This window comes from Pelophylax lessonae (genome assembly GCF_965119305.1).
Source record: "Pelophylax lessonae genome assembly, chromosome: 10".
NCBI lineage: Eukaryota > Metazoa > Chordata > Amphibia > Anura > Ranidae > Pelophylax > Pelophylax lessonae.
Window position 1 is genome coordinate 221,118,612 of NC_138777.1, and position 24,187 is coordinate 221,142,798.

Here is a 24,187-nt window from a genome sequence, read left to right on the forward strand (position 1 = left end):
TGTGGCAAAAGGTCGCAAAGTTCAAGGGGGCCGAATACTTTTGCAAGGCACTGTATTACATTGGAGCCATCTTTTAACTATGTTGCCCATGTCCCTCTAATATATTCCTGACTACATTGAAGCCATCTTGGCAGTTGACACTATGTTGCCCATGTTCCCTCCAATATCTCCCTTGTTACGGTGAAGCCATCTGGTCACTATGTTGCCTGTGACCTTTTTTAATATATTCCTTACCACATTGAAGGCATATTGCCTGTGTCCCTCTAATATCCCAGTTACTACACTGAAGCCATCTCTTCCCCATGTTGCCCCAGTCCCCACCATCTTCTTCTCTTCCTGTCCTAGACAAAGACAAATCTCTCTTACACTGTGGTTTCCTTATTCCATAAGTGCATATAATATTTGATTTTCCTCTGTCAAACCTAATATGTACTGTAGCTGCTAATAACAGATGGCACCCCATCCCCCGACCCTGGCTTAATGCGCTGCAGTATCATTTGTTTTTTAGGGTTTTTTTTTTTTTTTCCTCTTGTGCTATTTAGTCTTTAAGCCACACGCATTTGGAACCGCGCTGCCACTTTGATTTAGTGCACTCGCCTAATTTGCTTGTCTATACATGTTTCATCTAAAGAAAAGAAAACAGGCATGATGAAGGGGACAGAGGAGACTGTATATATGTACTTTACATAAAAATTAATGCCTTGTCTTCCAGCTGCATTTGGCTCTGATTTTGTGATCTGACCGTCCTTTCTTGTCACAACATTCGCCGCGTTCCTGGCAGCTAGCGGAAAAAAACGTTAATTTGATATGAAAACTTACTAATAAAATAACACTCTACGGACTGAGATAATAATAAAAACAGATCTGTGATCTTCTAAAAGAAGACGTCCGATAAGAGCTGGTATAATCCAACATGGCCTTACAGCCAGCGCCCAGATGAACATCTAAAAGCCCTTCTGGTCCCAAGTGTATGATCCTTGTAGGTTAGAATCCTTGTCCTTTAGATCAGGGGTCCAAACTTTTCATTATGAGGGGCTACATTGTATATTTTACAATATTCAAAAGGCCAAACAATATCAGTTTTCTGAATAAATGAAGCATTTTCTCAGCCAGCATGGGATGCCCTGTCTACATTAATCCGGCCCTGAATCCGGGGACAAAACTGGGGACAGACTTGGACCGGGGACAGTGTTCTCAATCTGGTCACCCTACTATTAGGGGAGGACAGGGCCAGGGGGCAGGGGGGCAACTGCCCCCTGGGCTGCTCTAATGCCCTGTAAAAAGGCTGCAGCGCTTCTGCCACAGACATGCCTAAAGGATTCCTGGTGAAGAAAAGTGAAAAGTCCCTGCCGCTGACCTACTGAGTGTGGGTTGAAGACAAGGACAAAACGCAAGCCACCCCCCCCCCCCCCCCCCCAGCATGGATGGTGTAAACTGTGTCTGAGCAGAGGCTGGTTCCATGCCCCACTGGAGACTCTTCTGCCCCAGCCAGTCCCCAAATGAGCTGTCCCAGCTCTCCTCAACCTCCCCCTGCTGGCTTGATCGTCTGAAGAAGGAGCGTAGTGAGCATGCTCCGAAACACATTACGTCATCACCAGTGGACGAGCGGCTCACCGCCGTCCTCGGCTTGATCCGGCTCCCCCATTGGACTTCCCCGAAGTTTCGTCATCTCCCGGCTGCTGGCTTGGCTGGAGGCGGAAGTACCACGCCATGGAAGGGATTAAGGAGCGTTAAGGAGAAGCCTGTACCCTTGCCTTAATGTAAGTGTGCTATGTATGCTGTGCAATAAACCCTGATTGTTTTACTGAGTGGCGCCCATCCTCTATTCTTGTATCCCCCTGCTGGCTAGGTCGGGAACTCGGACTCAGCTGGTAAGTAGAAAGTATCTGGAGCAGGGCTTCAGCTTATAATGGGGGTCAGAAGGAGGTTTGGGAGTCGTTGCACCATGGGCCTCTGGTTTGTACTTGCCCCCTGGGCCCAAAGTTGCCAGTCAGCCCCTGCCTACTATAGTGTCACATCACAGGAAAGTGTGGGCAAGTCCGTGGGGGCGCCCGAAAATTAAAAAAAAAAAAAGTCTCCAGTGGCTGCGGTGATCTCCCGGCTCTAGAGGTGAACAGATGGGGCCCCCCTCAACCCAGCAGGGAATATGAATACCCAGGACTCTGGCAGGGAACAGTAGATTATGTACACTAACTGACTGTACACAGTGACATCCTACATGAAGTCTGAAGCTGTCGGCCGAGTCCCCCTGATAAGTGACAGGACCGGGGCCCCCTACAGAAGGACCGGTGGTCCCCCTCTATCAGCGGCCCTGCAGGTGACCGGCGGCTGGGAGGCGCATGGGCGAACCGTGACAGTGACAGCTGTGGCTCAGGTTGCCATGGAGGCGGAGCGGCTTGGTGGGCGGGGGGAAATGGGAGGACTCTTTCAGCATACATTGGCTGCAGCCGGCCCTGCAATCCACACATCCATCCACCCATGGCCAGCTCTGCATTCCGTTATGCAGCACATCCACCCTGGCTGCATGTCACAGCCTCTTCCCACCGGGAAAATGCCCGGTTTGCCATATGGCTAGTCCAGGCCTGGTTACGCCCCTGGCCTTTATAGCAGACCAAAATGAGGAGGAAAAAGGGACAGAGGGACATTGTTCTGAATGAGGGACAGTCCCTTGAAATCAGGGACAGTTGGGAGCTATGGTATCAGCATGCTCCTTGCCAACCCATAAACTGATTAGGTTTTTGTACTGCCTCTTCCTCTCACACGTCAGCCGTAGTGTGCAGGCAGAGGCTGATATCGGGTCAAATTCAGGTACTTATGCCTCTTGCATTTAAAAAAAAATAATACTTTAATGATGTATTCATGATTACAGAGCTGCATTTGTTTGCGGCTTTTATATCTGCCCAGAGTTCATCTTTAACTGTCAAAATACAAGTAAATAATCAACAATGGTAAACGGTTGGGGCTGATATATTCAGTGCAAAGTCTGCTTTCTATAAATAAACCCGTGTTCTGTTCACTGAAAAGTGTATTGTGTGACTTAACTATTTTCTCTTACAAGGTTGCTGAGACTGAGATGTCGCCTCATAAAACCGAATAATTAGGGATGACTGACAAGTGCCAATCACGTAATACAATATGTTCAGTGCTCGGAAACAATGCAGTGATATTAAAGGCGGAGTGCACAAAACTTTCTACTATAAATAAGCCGCCAGAGAATATTTACCTCTTTTGAGGTTTCACAGTTAGTCAGGATGTCTAATGGTCCACATCGGAATTCGGTCTAGTACAACTTCAAAGCGTGTCGGCAACACAAGAATTTTGGTGTATGTTTCGGGAACACGCTAGCCTACTCATGGATAGACAAAAAGCGCATCCTCTATGAAAAAAATACATATCACAGATCAATAGTTTTCTGCAGAATAATTAGGGCTGAAAATGTTTAGGTGCACAAGGTTCCGAGCATTGCATTCTGGGGTATATCATTTTCGTTCTAATTACAGCTTTGTAACTAGAGACATGGTACGGTTTCTATTTAGGTAATTGTTATGATCAGGTTTGCAGTTATATTGGGTTAGGTTGAACTTAAAGAGGAATTCCAGGTATAGGAAGTTATACATACATTATATTACCAAAAGTATTGGGACACCTGCCTTTACACGCATATAAACTTTAATGGTCTTAGTCTGTAGGGTTCAGTTTTGAGTTGTCCCACCCTTTGCAGCTATAACAACTTCAACTCTTCTGGGAAAGATCTCCACAAGGTTTAGGAGTGTGTCTTTGGGAATGTTGGAGCACTCTTCCAGAAGAGCATTTGTGAGGTCAGGCATTGATCTGAACTAGAAGGTCTGGCTCGCAGTCTGCACTCAAATTTATCCTAAAGATGTTCTATCGGGTTGAGGTTCTGTGCAGGCCAGTCAAGTTCCTCCATTCCAAACTCGCTTATCCGTGTCTTTATGGACCTTGCTTTGTGCACTGGTCCAAATCATTTGGTGGAGGGGGGATTATGGTGTGGGGTTGTTTTTCAGGAGTTGGGCTTGGCCCCTTAGTTCCAGTGAAGGGAACTTTTAAGACGTCAGCAAACCAAGACATTTTGGACAATATTATGCTCCTAACTTTATGGGAGCAGTTTGGGGATGGCCCCTTCCTGTTCCAACATGACTGCGCACCAGTGCACAAAGCAAGGTCCATAAAGACATTGATGAGCGAGTTTGGGGTGGAGGAACTTGACTGGCCTGCACAGAGTCCTGAACTAAACCCGATAGAACACCTTTGTGATGAATTCAAGTAGAGACTGCGAGCCAGGCCTTCTTGTCCAACAATCAGTGCCTGACTTCACAAATGTTCTTCTGGAAGAATAGTCAAACATTTACATAGACACACTCCTAAACCTTGTGGACAGCCTTCCCAGAAGAGTTGAAGCTGTTATAGCTGCAAAGGGCGGGCCAACTCAATTCACATTGAACTCTACGGACTAAGACGGGGATGCTGTTAAAATTCATATGAGTGTAAAGGCAGGTGTCCCAATACTTTTGGTAATAAAGTGTAGTTACATTGGTCCAGTTTGCACCAATGTAACTGTGTAAATACCCAGGGCATTTTTTTTTTCTTGGAAAATAAGTGCGAGTTATCCTCTTTCTGAGTCACCCCCTTGTCTTCACCCCCCTACCCACCCCTGAACATCGTTCCTTGGTTCAACCCCCTACCCACCTCCCAGTTCAACCCCTTTCATTAAATACAGAACCAATTATCATTTTGTGGTGCTGTGTAGTTTGTATGGAATTTGTTAATGATAACAAGAAAATCAGTAAAATAGATCCCCTGCATCCAGCAATAATATACCCCCTAGCAACAATAGACTGAACCCAGCAACAAAAGACCCTCTAATAGGCTCTCCACTCTTCTAGTTGATAGTTACAACACTCTCACGCTTTGCAACCTTTCCGTGACTATGAGTATCCCTTCATAGGTAGCACTTAAAAAACAAGAAAGAGAGGGGGCACCAGCCTAGTGCAATACCATATTATTTAGTTTATTAATGAATAAAAGCAAGTAATATACAGTACTCACAAAGAAACAATATAGATAGGCTAGCATGTCAAAATACCAAGGTCAACTGTCTCCAGATCCACCATTTATGTCCTATAATGCAGGGAGAGCCCTTTTGCTTCTGACAAGGCTTACACATTTTAAGGGACACTGAAAAGAAGGGATAGCTGCTCGAAATGCAATGATACAGCTGTTCACATGCAGCACCTGCTGAAAATTTAGTGCAACATGCCAAGTAAGCCTTTAAAGTCAATAGACCTGCGACACAACCAAAAGTGTCCCCATTAGAGACTAGGGGAAATCAACTACTTGCCCTTGCTTTTACAATAGTACACAGTCCCCAAGATCTTGTAGTAAGGTAGTACTCACAAAGCTTGGGGGGGGGGGGGGGTTGCAGGGTTCTGGAGGAGGGGCAGCTGTTCCTATTCAGCCTCCTCCAGGTGCCTTCCAGTGAGGCTGTGTGGACCAGATCCTTAGGTGAAGTCCCAGGGTGTCAGAGAAACATTCAGGTGTAGGCCCCCTGGCTCTGCCACAGCAAGGACTTTGATGAACAACAAATTGAATCAGTAAAATTGCTTTTGAAGGGAGGGGTTGGGGGTACAGGAACAGGAAGACACTTGCTGTTCTAAAGCTCAAACTATTTATATGTTCCTCAGCCACCTTCTGGGCCCACCTCCCCAGGATTGGTTTTAGCACCATAAATATTCATGATGCCCATTTGTAATGCCTCAATCTTATGTTCTAGAACTTTCCAGAAAGCAGGGGAGAGCAAACAAATCTGCAGCCTGTGAAACCCAGAACAGCCAAAAGAAATCAATCACTGTTCCACAGATTACAGAGGAGCCAAATAAATTTGCCTAAGAACCAAGCAACGTAACTGGGAGGGTGCTACATTAGTAGCCATATCACTTACACCAATGGTATTACAGTACTATGGCTAGCAATACCAATTGGACAACTTTGGGTTCAGCGCCATCTTTCTACTTTTTCATGTGTCTTTTTACGTCTGTCTGTGTCCCCTTTGAAGATTTTCCCTCAATTCCTTTCTGGTAAACTGTTGTCAGTAGGAAGTCAGGGGAAATCTTTCTAATGGATAGCAAAAACACCAAACAGAGGGCCTAATCCTTCTCCTCTCTATCCAAAATTAAAAGAAAGAAGTTTGGTCTGAACATACACTTTAATGCCAGTAATGCAAAAAGAAACATCAGTTTATGAACTTAACTGTAAGATTAAAAATGTAAAAAAGTACATTTTTCATTTTATAGTAATCATCTTGTTTATTTCTTTACAGTCTATCTCCGTCATCCTTCAGCTGATTGTAGCCGCTCTCCTAATCTACAAAGGATCCAAGAACATCGAATGTGATGATCCAGAAAGAAGGCTCAGTGACAGGTACTCAGGTCCAAGGTTTTCGCTGCATTTAAACTTGATATCTGGTTCATGATCGTGTGATTTTTTACATTTCAACCACTAACGTGAAGATATTTTTTGATGGGCGAAAATTGGTTTAGCAAAGAAAATTCACATATTTATTCCACATTAATTACCACTTTTTTTTACCATGAAAACGTCAGCAGACAGGAACAATAATCGTTAATTACCACTTATACCAAGTAGTGTGGGGTTGATAAAATAAAAAAGTGTCACTGAGATAAATAATTTTTCAGTTGTAAATGAATTTCACCTAAAAATGTAAAGGAAGGTGGGGAGCAGATAACTGTGTGATCTGTTTTTACACAACATTTATGTGTTTCGTCATTGTGATATCTACATGTCGCTTCACAGCTACTACTGGAAAAAGTACTTTGAGTGCAATAGAACAGGGGTCTCCAAACTTTCTAAGCACATCGGCAGTTTACTGTCCTTCAGACTTTAGGAGTGCCAGATTGTGGCAAGTTGAAGTATTAAATGCCTCAGACTTGTTGGTCAGCAGGTGTAAAATAATTACATAGCGTGAGCAGTAGGAAGTATTAGTGCTAGTGGGAAGAATACTCTCCATTGTTGGTATCAGTGGGAGTAATAGTGCCCCATCACTGGTGTCAATGGGAGGAATAGTGCCCAATCATTGGTGTCAGTAGGAGGAATAGTGCCCCATTATTGATATTAGTAGGAGGAATAGTGCCCCATCATTGATGTCAGTAGGAGGAATTGTGCCCCAATATTGGTGTTAGTAGGAGGAATAGTGCCCTATCATTGGTATCAGTGGGAGGAACAGTGCCCTATAATTGGTGTCATTAGGAGGAATAGTGCCCATTGTTGGTTTTAGTATAAAGAATAGTGTCCCATCATTGGTACTAGTGGGAGGAATAGTGCCCCAACATTGGTATCAATGGAAGGAATAGTGCCCCAGCATTAGTATTAGTGTGAAGAATAGTGCCCAATCATTGGTGTCAGTAGGAGGAATAATGCCCCATTATTGATATTAGTAGGAGGAATAGTGCCCCATCATTGATGTCAGTAGGAGGAATTGTGCCCCAATATTGGTGTTAGTAGGAGGAATAGTGCCCCATCATTTATGTCAGTAGGAGGAATTGTGCCCCAATATTGGTGTCAGTAGGAGCAGTAGTGCCCCATCATTGGTATCAGTGGGAGGAACAGTGCCCCATCATTGGTATCAGTGGGAGGAATAGTGCCCCTCATCGATATTAGTATAAAGAATAGTGTCCCGTCATTGGTACCTTACATTGGTATGAATGAACCTGAATGAACTCTCTGCAATAGCCCCCCCACCCTCGCCCCCAGCTCCCACTGAGATGGGACCTTGGTTAATTCTATGCATCACATCAGGCCCCCCAGCTCCCATTGAGCTAGGAGCTCAATTAACTTTTTGCAATAGGCCCCCAGCTCCCACTCAGCTGGGAGCTCAGTGAACTTTCTGCAGCAGGCTTCAGCTTATCTGCCCAGAGAGGCAGCAGCCCTTCAGGTTGGAATCTTCTCCTCTTGGACAAGAACTTTGCTGCTCTAGGCCTCAGACACCTACTGGGCCCTCCTGCCCCTTATCTGAGACAGCATAAATATTCAGGCCCACGGTCTTCCTCTTCCAACCCACAATATTCTAGAACCTACTAGAAAGCAAAGCGAAGTAGTTGAGCCTGCAAAGCCAAAGAAACGCTGCTCTAGGTGAGTGATTGACTCCCACACGTTGGGAACAGGAGCCCAGGGTGCTGCACAGCCCATCTGTGAGACTCAGAGGCATGGAAAAATCCATAATATTGCTGCACTCCTTGGTATCTTTATTGAAGCATTAAAATCACATCATAGTTATGACGGGAACATAAAAGGTAACGCGTTTCGTGCTAAAGTCAGCGCTTACTCAAACTTTATAAGGTTTGAGTAAGCGCTGACTTTAGCGCGAATTGCGTTACCTTTTATGTTCCCGTCATACCTGTGATGTGATTTTAATGCTTCAATAAAGATACCAAGGAGTGCAACAATAGTCAAACCTGTAGCCTGTGAGACCCAGAACAGCCAAATACAATCACGCACTCCTCCAATGTTTAGAAAGGAGCCAAAAAAGACTAAATTTATCTGAACCTCTCTAGCAACCTATTCTAGGAGGGAGCTACAATTAGGTTAGTAAAAGATGCCCACCAATCAGCAGAAGTCTATGGAAGAGAGCTCTTTATAAATCCAAACACTTCGGGGGGAAATGAGGCTCCGAACACCAGAAAAGGACACCCACACACAAATTACTGATAATTATTGGATATATCATGACATTTATATATTGTATGTTTGTTACGTGTCTTGTCTATCCCACTGTTTTTTCAATCTAATAATTTCCGTGTATATAAATAGATTGCTAGTTTTCTATATTTAGCACCCTTTACTATATACAAATACATTTCCATTGTTGCACTAGAGCTTTTGCTGAGGTGGAACCTGATTTACCAAGTTATATACGTGTAGATGTGTAAATATGAAGCAGGTTCATCTTCAGTTATATCAATAAACTTGGGAAGCTAAAAATACTAAATCATTACCCTGAAGGTCTTCTTTAAACACTTTTGTGATGTCATCCTTAGAGTCATGTCACATGGGTGATCTTGAAGCTGGCGCCATCTCATCACCACAAGGATCACTAAGTGACCACTTGACTGTCTTTATGGTATTTCTTCTTTGCTTGTCAGGCCAGCAAGATGTCACCTCCTCACTGCCCCCTATTAGCAAGGCAGCTTTCAGGACGATGGAGGAAATAGAAGGTTCAAGAAATTGACAAATAATTTTCTGATTGGAAAGACTGGAGACTGTTCACAGGGCTGTAAACAAGAAAGGGATTAAGTCAGCGGAGGTTTTGTCAGGCATGACAAATAAGAGAGTAGTCAGGTCCAGCCAGGGATCAAGGCAGGCGGCAAGTTAAAGTGTATTCAGGTCCAGGCAAGGGTTGAGGCAAGTGGCAGATGAGAGAGTGGTTACGTTCAGGCAGGGCTCAAGGTAGGTGGCAGGTGGAAGAGTAGTCAGTTCAATGCAGGTGTCCTGGTCCCGGTCAAGGCCGAGCTGGTGAGAGGGCTTTTCCTTACACCTCCTGCCCTGTTTCTCCTTGAGGTAATGACAGGATAGGACAAAGCACAGAGTGGCATGGTGCCTTGTAGAAGATTCTGGCTGGACGAACCTTGCAGCAGGTGCTGAGCAGCAGGTAGACTGATGAGCTGGCCAATGCAAAGACACTGCAGCAGGTGCAGAACCAATGGCAGCAATCAGGCTGGCCAGCAGGCTAATGTAGCATACTCTGGCAGATGTGAAGGCACTGTAGCAGGTGCAGAATGGCAGGCAGAAAACAGGCTTTCAAGCAGGCTGGTGCAGGATCTCGGGTGGTCAAGCAGGCAGGAGTCGGTATCAGCCAGGCAGCAGAGGTGTTGAATCAGGAACCACAGCAATGTCAGAGCCAAGCTGGGGTGGATATCGGGCAAGCAGAGAAGGTACCAAGACAGCAGGCAGAAGGCAGGGTCAGCTCACAAGCCAGATTCAGCAATGGGGTATCAGGAACAAGCAGGGTTAAGACAAGCCGGCTAGTACAAGATCAGGTAAAAAACAGTAGAAGCTGACGCCCACCCACCTCTGGTCTCTGGAGCCACTTTAAATAGGCAAGTGAGCGCCAAGTATTCATGCTCGCTCACGCTAATTCGCATGTGCATGCACGTGAGTAAGGGCATGTCTAGTTGTCACTCGAGAATTATCATCATGAGCATGTGCACATCTTCACTCTTGAGCATGCATACAATTTCCCTGACAGCAGGGGTCGAGGCAAGCAACAAGCGAGATTGTCATCAGGTTGAGGCAGGCAGCAGGTCAGAAAATAATCAGGTACAGGCAGGGGTAGAGGCAGGCAGCAGGCAAATGAGTAAACAATTTCAGGGAGGGGGGTCAAGGCAGACATCAGGCAAAAGAGTAATTAGGTCCAGGCAGGGGTATAGTCATGCAGCAGGCGAGAGAGTAGTCAGGTCAAAGCAGGCGGCAGTTCAGAGGGTAGTCAGGTCCAGCCCGGAATTGACGCAGGTGCCAGGCAAGAGAATAATGCTTTCAGTTGACCAGAGCAGACTTCTTACCTTCAAAAACTGCCAAGGTACTCACTTTGCAAACACTTTCTGATACCATAAGTCTTCCACTGTCTTCTGTATAGCATTGTGAGCACATCCCAGTTGGGCAGCAAGCTTACAGATTGTGACTTGTCCGTCCACACTAATCAATGTGCCTACTCACTGTGAATTCCTGCCAGTGATCACAGTTGATGGTCTCCTACTTTGTGGTTTGTCTTCAGTTCTTCCCATTCTTCAAACTTCTTCATCCATCTGGGCACATCCATCTTGTCAATGGTGTCATCTCTGTGAACCTACTATAGCCTTCTGTGGATGCTAGACAGCCTGCAACCCTCCATTAAGAACTCAGGGACAATATGCTGCTAATCTATTATTATTCATTATTATTATTATTATTATTATTATTATTAATAATTAATATTTACTTGTAGCACTCTCCTAGCGCAGGATGCTAGGTAAATTTAGTTTTTGGCTCCTTCTGCAACCAAGGGTGCAGTGGTTGTTTGGTCTGTTCAGGGTTTCACAGGCTGAGTTTGATTGCTTCCCTCTGCATCTAGAAGACGTTTCTAGAGCTTAGGGATGGAGAATTCAAATAACTAGCCTGAATATTGATCAGGGCCTAGCCAGTCCCTGGGAAGGAGGGCCTAGATGGTGGCTTGGAATCTGATAAAATGTCTGGAGCCCTGTAGAGAGGGTCTTTCCTCAGCAAGGAGAGTTTAATCCTCAGGGGGTTATTGCCCCTGAGGCAGCCTGTGGACTGAACTGCTCTTCTGTGATGTCTCAGCAGTGGCAGAGTGGGGACATGTGGGGGAATAACGAAATCACTGCAGGACTTTGACAAAGGGATCTGGTCTAGAGAAGGACTGTCTCACTCATTGGATTGTGTCTGGAAGAAGGTGACAGCTTTGTGGGGACTTGTGAGTAATGGCTCTGAATTGATTTCTGGTGACTGCATTCTTTTCGGATGTAAATGCCAGAGGTTACTTGGACTGAAACTGCTCTCATAGGGTTTCAGATACTGACCAATCCCCATCCTCAGCAGTATCCTGAACTGTGAGCTTAGAGAAGAGTGCCATATTGTACTGTGCAGTGTTCTTGAGGTTGCACCAGGTACCAAGAGCTGTACAGTGGTTTAGGATAATCAAGGTCCAAAGAGACTTGCCTTAGATTCCCCAGCTGTGAGGCCTTAGACTGTGCAATAGTCACAGTCACTTAAGGAAAAGATTGTCCTCTCACAGCCAAATGCTAAACCTTTAGGAGTATCCCATGTCCCAACCCCTCTCCTGTTACAAGTTTTACCAGCATTAAATCAAAAATCCCTAGTTTTTTGCAGCCGGAGTGAATGGACTGTTACTTGGGTGGATGGTGGCCTCTCTAGGCTCTCTACTGTTTGGGGAAGAACCAGTTAATACCAGTGGCCCATGTGGGGGTAATATTACATACCCATAATGAAAAAGAGTAATAACCAGGTCCAGGCAGGGGTCTTGGGCAGGCAGCAGGCAAAAGAGTATTTAGGTCCAGGTAGTGTTCCTACCATTGCCCTGACCTGACTACTGTCTCGCTTGGTGCCTGTCTCGACCCCTGCCTGGACCTGATTAATCTTTTGCCTGCTGTCTGCCTCGACTCCTGCATGGACCTGATCACTCTTTTTGTCTGCTGCTTGCCTCAACCCCTGCCTGGACCTGATTAATCTTTTGCCTGCTATCTGCCTCCTCCCCTGCCTGGACCTGACTGTTCTCTAACCTGCATTCTGCCTTGACCAGACCGCACTTTTGCCTGCTGCCTGCCTTGACTCCTGCCTGGACCGTACCACTCTCTCGTGTGCCAATTGCCTCAATCCCTGCCTGGACTTGACTACGCTCTCGCCTGTTACCTGCCTGATTCCTGGCTGGACCTGACCACTTTCTCATTTGTCATACCTGACAAGACCTCTGTTGACCCAATCAATCTCTTGTTTACAGCCCTGGGAACAGTCTCCACACTGTAGCCTTTCCATTCTGAAAATTATTTGTCAATTTCTTTGCAAAATTCATACTAAGGATGATGTCACACAGGTCACTTTGCCACTAACGACACATGACAGAGTCATCCAAACGAGAACCTTCTATTCCCTCTATTGCCCTGAAATCTAGACCTGCCCTGCTAACAGTGGGGCAGTGAGGGGGGTGACACCTTGCTGGCCTGGCTAGCAAAGAAGCAATGCCATAAAGAGGAAGAGTTATGGACACGTGAAATTTGAATGACCTATGTATGTTAACTACTTAAGGGTCGCCCTATAGCAGTTACTGCCAAAGGGCGGCACCTCTGCACCGGATTAAGGATAGATATGGGATCCGGCTCTTGGGGGTGTGAATGCCTAGAGGTGGGTACCAGGGACTTGATGTCTGCCGACACCCGCCGATCCTCCAGCAGAGAGGTAGCGTGGCGGTCTGCCTATATAAACAAGGCAGATCATCGTTCTGCCAGTAGGGAAAGCATGGATCCTGTGTTCCTGCAAAGCAGGGACATGGATCCATGCCTTCCCAAAGTAAAAGAACCTCCCACACTACACAGACACACTAGTTAGGCACACAGCTAACTCTTTGATCGCCCCCGATGTTAACCCCTTTCCACCCAGTGTCATTAGTACAGTGACAGTGCATATTTTATATCACTGATCACTGTATTAGTGTTACTTGTTCCTCAAAAAGTGTAAAAAGTGTCAGTTAGTGTCCGAATGTCCGCAGCATTATCGCAGTCCTGCTACAAGTCAATGATCACTGCCATTACTAGTTAAAAAAAAAATTATAAATAGACGCTATAACTTTTGCGCAAACCAATCAATATACGCTTATTGGGATTTTTGTTTACCAAATATATGTAGCAGAATACATATAGGCCTAAAATTTGTGAAGAAATTCGATTTTTTTTTTTTTTTTTTTTTATTGGATATGTTTTATAGCAGAAAGTAAAAAATATTGCTTTTTTTTTTTTTTCAAAATTGTCAATCCTTTTTTGTTTATAGCGCAAACAAAAAAAACCACAGAGGTGATCAAATACCACCAAAAAAAAAGCTCTATTTATGGGCAGAAAAGGAAAAACATTTTATTTAGATAGAGCATCGCATGATCGCGCAATTGTCAGTTAAAGTAACGCAGTGCCGTATCGCAAAAAAATGGCCTGGTCATGAAGGGGGGTAAATCTTCCGGAGGTCAAGTGGTTAATAGAAAACGTTATGCCCACTTTTGCATTACTTTCGGTACAGCCCTCGTAAATCCACCAATGGGCGCTGCAGAGTTTAGTTTTACCTCCATGAGCTCACACGTTAGGAATCGCCTGGTAGTGCGATCTCCGGTGGCCTCCACTAGGTGGCTCGTCACGTCTCGCCGCAGCAGGGGGTTAATAAGAGTGCAGACTGACAGCCTCCGCGCCTCTCTCCTCACTCCCCTGTGGTTTTAGCAACAAGGGAACGAAATTAGACAATGCAATTATATCACTTTTTATCCATGTAAGTCTTGGTAAGCGAAATTATTTTTCCCTCCACGTTGCCATATGTTTCCACCGAGATCATCTTGATAATTATAAGATTTTTTTTTTTTTTTTTTGAGCTGCTGTTCAAGAGAAAGCTTTCATCTGCTCTCAATCAGCCTTCAAGTTGTTATTGTAAAGTTTGCGTGAAAGTAATTTTCTACTTGCTTGCTGTGCCGTTATTTATACGATCATCGATCATACGGGGGAGTCGCGGATACCGCCTCTGGTCACTAGACGTATATTAGACAGTGCAATGAATTTCCTTGCTGAACGCTGCAAAAAAATCAATGGCAGGATAAGCCACCTGTAGAGTGTATTGTTAGATAAAGTCTACTGAGAAAACTCTCTAGTTTAGTAAGAATGAGAACTTTTAATGACTAAATATTATAATTCTGCAATCTTTCCTATAAGAAAGTTCTGCTCAGCATCCCCATGTAGGCATTACCTAGGGCAGGGCCATCTTTATTACTGATTGGGCACAGGGCAAACATTTTCTTGGTCCCTCCCAAATTCACAAATCAACTTTTTGCGTGGGCTCAAGGGGTAGCTGCATTGGGCCCCACAACAATGAATTAGCAGCTGCCCCTTTTGCCCTATGTTAAAGATGGCCCTATCAGGGCCGTCTTTAATATTAATTGGACCCTTGGCAAACATTTTTTTGGGCCCTACTGAATCCACTTATCAACTAATTGTGGACAGAGCTGGCTCAAGGGGAAGCTGTCTTGGGCCCCACAACAATGACCGGGCCTGGGGCAGCTGACCCTTTTGCCCTTTGTTAAAGACGGCCCTATCAGGCCCTGACCTAGGGCAGTCTGCATGCAAATAGAGCCTGCCAGGGAATACCCACCCCTTCAGACTGACTCCTTCATCTGCTTGCTGCATGGCATATGGCTCTTGAGAGGAGTACCGAGGCAGCGTGCTGTGATGATTTAGGACACATGTGCAAACACAAGGCACGCGGGCTGAATTAGGCCCTCATGGCCATTTCATGTGGCCCTCGAACCTCTCCTGCAGCTGTGGTTCCCCCCTTACAGGGCCATCTTACTGAATGGGCATGCTGGACAGTTGCCCGGGGGCCCCACTTGCCAGGGGGGCCCCAACTGCCCAGGGACCCAGCCCCAGCGCCTGTTGGCCCTGCCCTGCTGTCAGACCACATTTTTTTTTGTTTCACTCGAAGCATCATCAAAATCACTGCTCCTTTAAAAACAATCGTTTTTAAAAAAGTTTTGCATTGATACATGTCCCCCACTGGCAGTATTGGGGTCCCCATACACTTTTTATGGAAATAACTTCCATATAAGCCTTTAAAATTAGGATTTTTTTGATTTTTCATGTACGTGTCCCATAGACTTTAATTGAGTTTGCATGTTCACTAGAACTTTTCCCCTGTTCGAGATGTTCTGGTGCGAACCGAACAGACTGGTGTTCGGCCCATCACTATTCTGTAGTATATGCATGCTCTTAACCATCCTTAACCTGTTTGCATTATTGCTTCTAACTTTGCACCTGTTTGGTAAACTGAAAGTTACCCTTAAGCCTCGTACACACGATCAGATTATCGGACGAATTTTCATCGTTTTTTTGTTGCATGCTAGTCTCGTATCGAAAGTGAAGAGGTTACACCCCTCACATTTTTGTAAATATTTTATTCTATCTTTTCATGTGACAACACTGAAGAAATGACACTTTGCTACAATGTAAAGTAGTGAGTGTACAGCTTGTATAACAGTGTAAATTTGCTGTCCCCTCAAAATAACTCAACACACAGCCATTAATGTCTAAACCGCTTGCAACAAAAGTGAGTACACCCCTAAGGGAATATGTCCAAATTGGGCCCAATTAGACATTTTCCTTCCCCAGTGTTATGTGACTCGTTAGTGTTACAAGGTCTCAGGTGTGAATGGGGAGCAGGTGAGTTAAATTGGTATTATCGCTCTCACTCTTTCATACTGGTCACTGGAAGTTCAACATGGCACCTCATAGCAAAGAATTCTCGGAGGATCTGAAAAAAAAAAAATTGTTACTCTACATAAAGATGGCCTAGGCTATAAGAAAATTGCCAAGATCCTGAAACTGAGCTGCAGCACGGTGGCCAAGACCATACAGCAGTTTAACAGAACAGGCCTTGCCATGGTCGACCAAAGAGGCTGAGTGCACATGCTCAGCATTATATCCAGAGGTTGTCTTTGGGGAAATAGACGTATGAGTGCTGCCAGCATTGCTGCTGAGGTTGAAGGGGTGGGGGGTCAGCCTGTCAGTGCTCAGACCATACGCCGCACACCGCATCAAATTGGTCTGCATGGCTGTCGTCCCAGAAGGAAGCCTCTAAGATGATGCACAAGAAACAGTTTGCTGAAGACAAGCAGACTAAGGACAGGGATTACTGGAACCATGCCCTGTGGTCTGATGAGACCAAGAAAACTTATTTGGTTAAGATGGAGTCAAGCTGTGTGGCGGCAACCAGGTGAGGAGTACAAAGACAAGTGTGTCTTGCCTACAGTCAAGTATGGTGGTGGGAGTGTCATGGTCTGGGGCTGCTTGAGTGCTGCCGGCACTGGGGAGCTACAGTTCATTGAGGGAACCATGAATGCCAACATGTACTGTGACATACTGAAGCAGAGCATGGTCCCCTCCCTTCGGACACTGGGCCGCAGGGCAGTTTTCCAACATAACTACCCCAAACACACCACCAAGACGACCACTGCCTTGCTATAGAAGCTGAGGGTAAAGGTGATGGACTGGCCAAGCATGTCTCCAGACCTAAACCCTTTTGAGCATCTGTGGGGCATCCTCAAATGGAAGGTGGAAGAGCACAAGGCCTCTAACATAAACCAGCTCTGTGATGTCATCATGGAGGAGTGTAAGAGGACTCCAGTGGCAACCTGTGAAGCTCTGGTGAACTCCATGCCCAAGAGGGTTAGGGCATTGCTGGAAAATAATGGTGTCCACACAAAATATTGACACTTTGGGCCTAATATTGGCATTGTCACTTAGGGGTGTACTCACTTTTGTTGCCAGCGGTTTAGACATTAATGGCTGTGTGTTGAGTTATTTTGAGGGGACAGCAAATTTACACTGTTATACAAGCTGTACACTCACTACTTTACATTGTAGCAAAGTGTCATTTCTTCAGTGTTGTCACATGAAAAGATAGAATAAAATGTGAGGGGTGTACTCACTTTTGTGAGATACTGTACTTTCATAAGAAAATTCTCCTATGACAGTTTAACTTCAGAAGTGATATCACGTGTTGAATTGTTTTGTATTATTCTTTTATTTCTGAGCATGCGCAGTCTTGCTCTTACAATTTTCTTAGGACGAAAACTGTACTAAGTAAATGAAAATCGGACGTTGTGTTCACGTACGATAAAAATTCTATAGTCTGCACATTAAGCTTTTGTTGTACGAAAATTTGTAATCGGCTGTCAAAAGCACCAATACTAACGATCCGAAAATCGGCAGATCGTTCGTCGGACGAAATTTTACTTCCAATTTTTGTATCACGTGTACGGGCCTTAACTCTCTGTCTCATCATTCTGCAGATCACCCGTCATGGTAAAGTCGAATTTGCTAGCAAAATCAGAGACATGTTGAAACTTGGCGCTATACTATGGCGGGGAGGTGTGAATGTAGCTAAACACATAAAACCGTTGAAATATATAATATGTATTTATTTGCTCTTGCTAAGAGCTAGCTGTGTTTGGTAGAGAAGATTGTTTCCCTTTCTCTCCGCGGCATTGTTTGGTTTAGGCCACCAAGGGAATTTACAATGAAAATTCTGCAGCTTGCCCCAATTACTCATAAACATTGCCGCACAGCCGATGAATAATTGCAACTTTCCTGACCTGGAATCGCAATGACTTGTTAGCTTTCTCCGGTCAACAGGATACGGCAACGCCACAATTACCTATATATAGAAATCCTAATTATAGCCCGGTACCAAGCTCATTAACCAATTACCAGTGCCAGCAGCCAATTAAACCATCAATCAACGAGTCATTTGCGACAAGGCTAACGAGCTGACGGATAACTATATACGTTCCTCTGAAGCTACCGAGACATTGATGCAGGGATACAGCCACTTGTTTCTGTTAACAAAGAAGCAATTGCTGCTGATGAGTTAATGTCGGTTCACACTAGGGCGACACGACTTCAGGCGAGTTATGCCTGTCGCCCGTGCAACGCGACTTTGGCGCGGCTTGCAACGACTTCACATAATGGAAGTCAAAGCAAGTCGCTCCGATGTCGCCCCGAAGCAGGAACCTTTTTCTAAGTCGGAGTGACTTGAGTCGCTCCTATTAGAACGGTTTCAATTGCACAGCACGGTCCGCTACTTGTCAGGCGACCAAGTCGCCTGACAATTCGGAACAGTGTGAACCGGCACTTAAAGGCATGCTTTGGGAAAGTAACAAGGGCCCGTTTGGACTTCTACATTATGGTAGGTTCAGGTTACTGCAAGGCATGTTAAGTGCGTAAAGCAGTGTTTCTCAACCAGGGTGCCAGTCCTTTGCGTTCCCTCAGGGAGCTGTGAGTCCCAGTTTGCCCTGGATCAGAGATGGATGAGAAGACTTTCTGATCAAGGGTGGAACTGCACTAATTTCCTGGGTCTGCACACCTACTGTTCCCATTATCAGGAGTTTCTACCATCCCTGTGTTGAGTTCCTAGGTCTGCACACCTGCTGGACACATTATGAGGGGTTTCCCACCATCTTCACGCTCAGTTCCTGGATCTGTACACTGTGCCTATTGCAAGGGGTTCCCAACATTTCCATGCTGAGTTCCCAGGTCGCACACCTGCTGTGCCCATTATGAGGGGTCCCCAGAATCCCTGTGCAGAGTTCCTGGGTCTGTACACCTGCTGTGCCCATTATGAAGGGTTCTTAGCATCCCTGTGCTGAGTTCCCAGGGTCTGTAGACCTACTGTGCTCATTATGAGGAGTTCCCATCATCCCCGTGCTAAGTTCCCAGGTCTGTACACCTGCTGTGCCCATTATGAGGGGTCCCCAGAATCCCTGTGCTGAGTTCCCGGGTCTGTACACCTGTTGTGCCCATTATGAAGGGTTCCCACCATCCTCACGCTCAGTTCCTGGGCCTGCACACCTACTGTTCCCATTATCGGGAGTTCCCACCATCCCTGTGCTGAGTTCCCGGGTCTGTAAACCCTACTATGCCCATTATGGAGGGTTCCCACCATCCTCACGCTCAGTTCCCAGGCTTGCACACCTGCTGTTCCCACTATGAGGAGTTTCCACCATCTCTTGACTGCATTTCCAGGTCTGAAAAGCTGTTGTGCCCTTTATGAGGAGCTCCTTCCATCCCTACAGTGGGTCTGCCCACCTGCTGTGCCCATTATAGGGGGTTCCCACCATCCCTGTGCGGAGTCCCCAGGTCGCACACCTGCTGTGCCCATTATGAAGGGTTCTCAGCATCCCTGTGCTGAGTTCCCAGGGTCTGTAGACCTACTGTGCTCATTATGAGGGGTTCCCATCATCCCCGTGCTAAGTTCCCACGGGGTCGCCACCATCCCTGTGCTGAGTACCGGGGTCTGTTCATCTGCTATGCCCATTATGAGGGGTCCCCACCATCCCTGTGCTCAGTTCCCGGGTCTGCACACCTGCTATGCCCATTATGAAGGGTTCCCACCATCCTCACGCTCAGTTCCTGGGCCTGCACACCTACTGTTCCCATTATCGGGAGTTCCCACCATCCCTGTGTTGAGTTCCTAGGTCTGCACACCTGCTGGACCCGTTATGAGGAGTTCTCACCATTCTCACACTCAGTTCCCAGGCCTGCACACCTGCTGTTACCACTATGAGGAGTTTCCACCATCTCTTGGCTGCATTTCCAGGTCTGAAAAGCTGTTGTGCCCTTTATGAGGAGCTCCTTCCATCCCTACACTGGGTCTGCCCACCTGCTGTGCCCAATATTGGGTGTTCTCAACCTCCCTGTTGATTACTTTTTTTATATTTTCTTTAATGATTCATGTAACAGGTGGAGCTAGGAACCCCCATTGGTGCGCAGGACACCCAAAACTTCCAGCTGAATAGGAACAAGTCAGGAACTGTAGCAGTTAGAGCTCCCCGATTGAATATTGTAGATACATTAGGATCCCAAGGAGTTACCAACTCTGCTAGGCTCCACCTATGACTAACATATCTCGTCTGGCTAGACTAACCCTTCAAATGACAATTATTCCTGTTTATCCTTTTTACTGCAGCAATATCGAGCGACTGCTCTCAGGCAGCTATTATAGCACAGCGCAGTGCCAGTTAAAAGGCATTTGGTTTTCGGCTAAAGAGCCTCTGACTGATCTGCCCTGACAATTTCTTAGTAATTGTTTATTTATTCATTAACTTATGCCGTGGCGTTTTGGCAAAGTACAGTGGAAATGAAAGGCAGCTCTAGCCATCAAAAAGCGAGCGCCTGGACAGATGGCATACTAGATTTGCAAAGAACGGCGAGTAATTAAAAGGAGATTCATCGCAGAAAGATAATCGCGTTTAGCATGATACAGGCCTTGTACAATGGCCGCTTGTTGCTGACTTTTTATTTCAGTGAGAAGTATCAGAGTAAGGGTTCACCTACACTATATTACCAAAAGTATTGGGACCCCTGTCTTTACACACACATGAACTTTAACCACTTTGCCACTGCTCACTAGAGCTCTACTGCGCCAAAGTGGTTCGTTATCGTCTGGCAACGTAGACCTACGTCGCCAGACACTCCCCTTTCTCGGCTGGCGCACACGCGCCGCCGGAGGCTCGCTCCCGCTGTATTCAGTCACAGCGGGAGTCGGGCCAGGGGAGGAGCAGCGGCGATCGCCGCTGCTCTTCCCCGATCGTCGGGGAATCGAGTAAACAAATTGTGTAAACAAAGCGGGCGGATCTCCTAAGTGACAGGCAGGGTCAGATTGCAGGGTTCAGCATAGCTGAACGTGCGATCTGTCCCTGTGTCACTCAGTCACCTCCCCCCACACACGTCAATAAGCACCAGGCATACATTAACCCCTCCCTCTCCAATAAAATGAACCCCTTCCCTGCCAGTGTCATTTTTACAGTAACAGTGCATATGTATAGCACTGATTACTGTAGTAATGTCACTGGTACCCCCAAAAGTGTCAAAAATGTCAGTCAAGGGTCCGATCTGTCCACCGCAATGTCGCAGTCATCAAAAGTCATAAAAAAAATCGCAGATCGCCGCCATTACTCGTTAAAAAAAACCCCAAAAATGACAGAAATCTTTCCCGTAGTTAGTAAACGCAATAACTTTTGCGCAAACCAATCAAAATACGCTTATTGTGATTTTTTTTTTACCAAAAATAGGTAGCAGAAAACAAATTGGCCAAAAATTTTAAAAAATTTTGATTTTTACATTTTTTTGGGGGGAATTTCATATAAAAAAATGTGAAAATATTGTTATTTTTTCAAAATTTAAGCTCTTTTTTTGTTTATAGCGCAAAAAGTAAAAATCGCACAGGTGATCAAATACCACCAAAAGAAAGCTCTGTTTGTGGAAAAAAAAGGACGTAAATTTAGTTTGGGTACGGCGTTGCACGACCGCGCAATTGTCAGTTAAAATTGCACAGTGCCGAATCGCAAAAAGTGGCCCAGACGTAAGACAGCAAAATCCTCCGGTGGTAAAGTGGTTAATGGCATCCCAGTCTTAGTCCGTAGGGTTCAATATTGAGTTGGTCCACCCTTTGCAGCTATAACAGCTTCAACTCTTCTGGGAAGGCTGTCCACAAGGTTTAGGAGTGTGTCTATGGGAATGTTTGACCATTCTTCCAAAAGCGCATTTGTGAGGTCAGGTACTGATGTTGGGCGAAAAGGCCTGGCTTGCAGTCTCTTATTCATCCCAAAGGTGTTCTATTGGGTTGCGGTCAGTACTGCACAGGTTAGTCAAGTTCCTCCACCACAACCTCTCTCATCCATGTCTACATTCATGGGGACAAGGTGCTTTGTGGTGGGGGGCATGTTGAGGGCATGTGGCCTGGTTTGGTTCAGGAGGGAGGGGCTCGCTCGTCCCCCCACCCCCCTTTCCTGGCCTGATGGGCTGCATGCTTAGATAAGGGTCTGGTATGAATTTTTCTTTCTTTTTTTTACATTTTTGAGTGGATCACCAGGTAGCCAAACACGGTGCATTGATAGTGCAGTAAATATTGTGAAGCGATAAATTCATACAACTATAAGTAAAAACAGTCAAAATCTTACATGAGAAGCCACTGCCAACCTGGGATCAAACAGCGGTGTGACATCAGCACCTAGTAAGTCCTCTCCGGTGAGTTTCGTCCAGTAGGGCATTATCATTTTGTCCTATTGGATGAAACGCGTTGGGGTGGAGTTACTAATGCTGATGTGTAGCCACTATCTGATCCCGGGTCAGCAGCGGCTTCTTATGTATGATGTTGACTGTTTTTACCTATGCTTGAATGATTTTATTGCTACGCAATAAATACTATACTATCAAAGCACCCTGTTTGGCTCTTGGGGAGCTTTATTTACTACAGCTCCGCCTTACTATGGATAGTCGGAGAGGCAGACACTAAGTGAAGCTTTCAAACCTGCTGTGAACGCTGGGTTGTTATCTTTTGGCGTAGATGCCGCTTTAACGGCGGTCATTCCTTCTGATGAGTTTTGATTGCATGGGGAGGCGGAGTCTGACCTCTGAGCACTCTTTTCCATAGGACTGCCTTTTATTTACCTGGGAAGGTGTCGGATTTTCTCTACACATGTTTTCTGTTCACAAGATGTCAGATTTGAATTTTGGACATTTTGCATGATCGCACTTGCAGTATTTGTTGGAACTCTAACACGGGGAGTATTTTTCTAGTTATATTTTTGTTTTTTTCCAATTAATATTGTAATTTATGTTTTTTTTAAATATCACTGGCTATTCATTTAATGTTTTTGGTGCTGCAATTTTTATATGCATGTACTACTCATTGATAAAAGCTGCCATTTACCCTAGTGATTATTATAGAACAGAGCAGAAAACAGTGACGGCCCGTCCATTGGGGGCGCAGGGTTGCCGCCCCCCCCTATCCATGCGTCCAGCCCCCTAATCTACATGCAGGGCACCGGACGCATGGATTCCAATGGTTTTTTTTTTTTAAGCACCTGATTAGAGCCAGAGTCTCTAATAGGCTTCAAAAAAGGGTGGGCTCGGGGGGCAGAGCACTACGCCCTGAGCCCACCCAGTTGTGTGACAATAGTGAATGAATATTCGCTATTGTCAGACGGATCCTCCTCCTGGCCAATCAGGAAGGGGGTCCTGAGACCCGTTTCCCGATTGGCCGAAAGGAGAAGCCATGCCATTGGCCAAGGAGGAGGAGGGAGGAGACGCAGAAGACTGAGGAGAAGCCGCCACCGCTGCTGCCTGCCTGCCTGCCCTCCACATGTTCAGGGTGAGTGAGTCGGTTACCGGGGGGGGGGGTATGGTGTGCGGGCTGGTGTGGTCCGGGGGGGGTATGGTTTTGTCTGTCTGCCCCCCCCCCCCCCCCGGCCCATGGAGCACCTGCCGCCACTGGCAGAAAACCTGCTACTATTAAATATTGTCCAAAGTTGAATAAAGACCACTCACTGCTGCTCTCTTTCCTTGTGCAGGGTGACTGGTCTTGTTCCCACCCCCTCCTGTAGTTTTCTGCAGGCAGCTTGTAGTGGGTGGAGCCAGATGGGTCCCTCCCAAAGCTCTGCTTTCTGCACAGGCTATGTACAGCACAGCAATGACATTAGCAGGTAATATCTGGGTTGGGCAAGGCATTTAGAGCACATAAAGCTGATTTATATTCCCTTTGGCTATTGAAGAATATATTTTTTAAATAAAGTTTTTGTGCCCAGAGTTCAGTTCTAAATCTATCCCCAGTTGGCGACTGTTGATGGCAGCTAATTTGATCAAATGAGTCATTCCCTACCTCGCTTTTGTATATCTTCCAACTGCAGAAGATTGGCAGTAGGAAGGGGGAGATTCACGGGGATTTCAGAGGGTTGCTTTTTTTTTTTTTTGACCACCTAGCGAGCTTTCATTCTGCGTTGTGGAAACCTGCCTGAGAATATTAAAATCTTTCTTGTTTTGCATAGACAGGATCATTCCCTAGC

At 45.8% G+C, this 24,187-nt stretch overlaps 1 protein-coding gene across 1 annotated transcript in view; it reads left to right on the forward strand.

The window, feature by feature from the left end:
* The window catches only part of LOC309564877 (ninjurin-1-like), a gene marked incomplete at its 5' end in the record, with an annotated part of 108,992 nt that overhangs the window by 63,122 nt on the left and 21,683 nt on the right, over positions 1–24,187 (forward strand). The window contains one exon of the mRNA XM_082269563.1: positions 6,338–6,438. Coding sequence (XP_082125689.1) covers positions 6,338–6,438 — 101 coding nt within the window. The remainder of the gene's footprint in view (positions 1–6,337; positions 6,439–24,187) is intronic.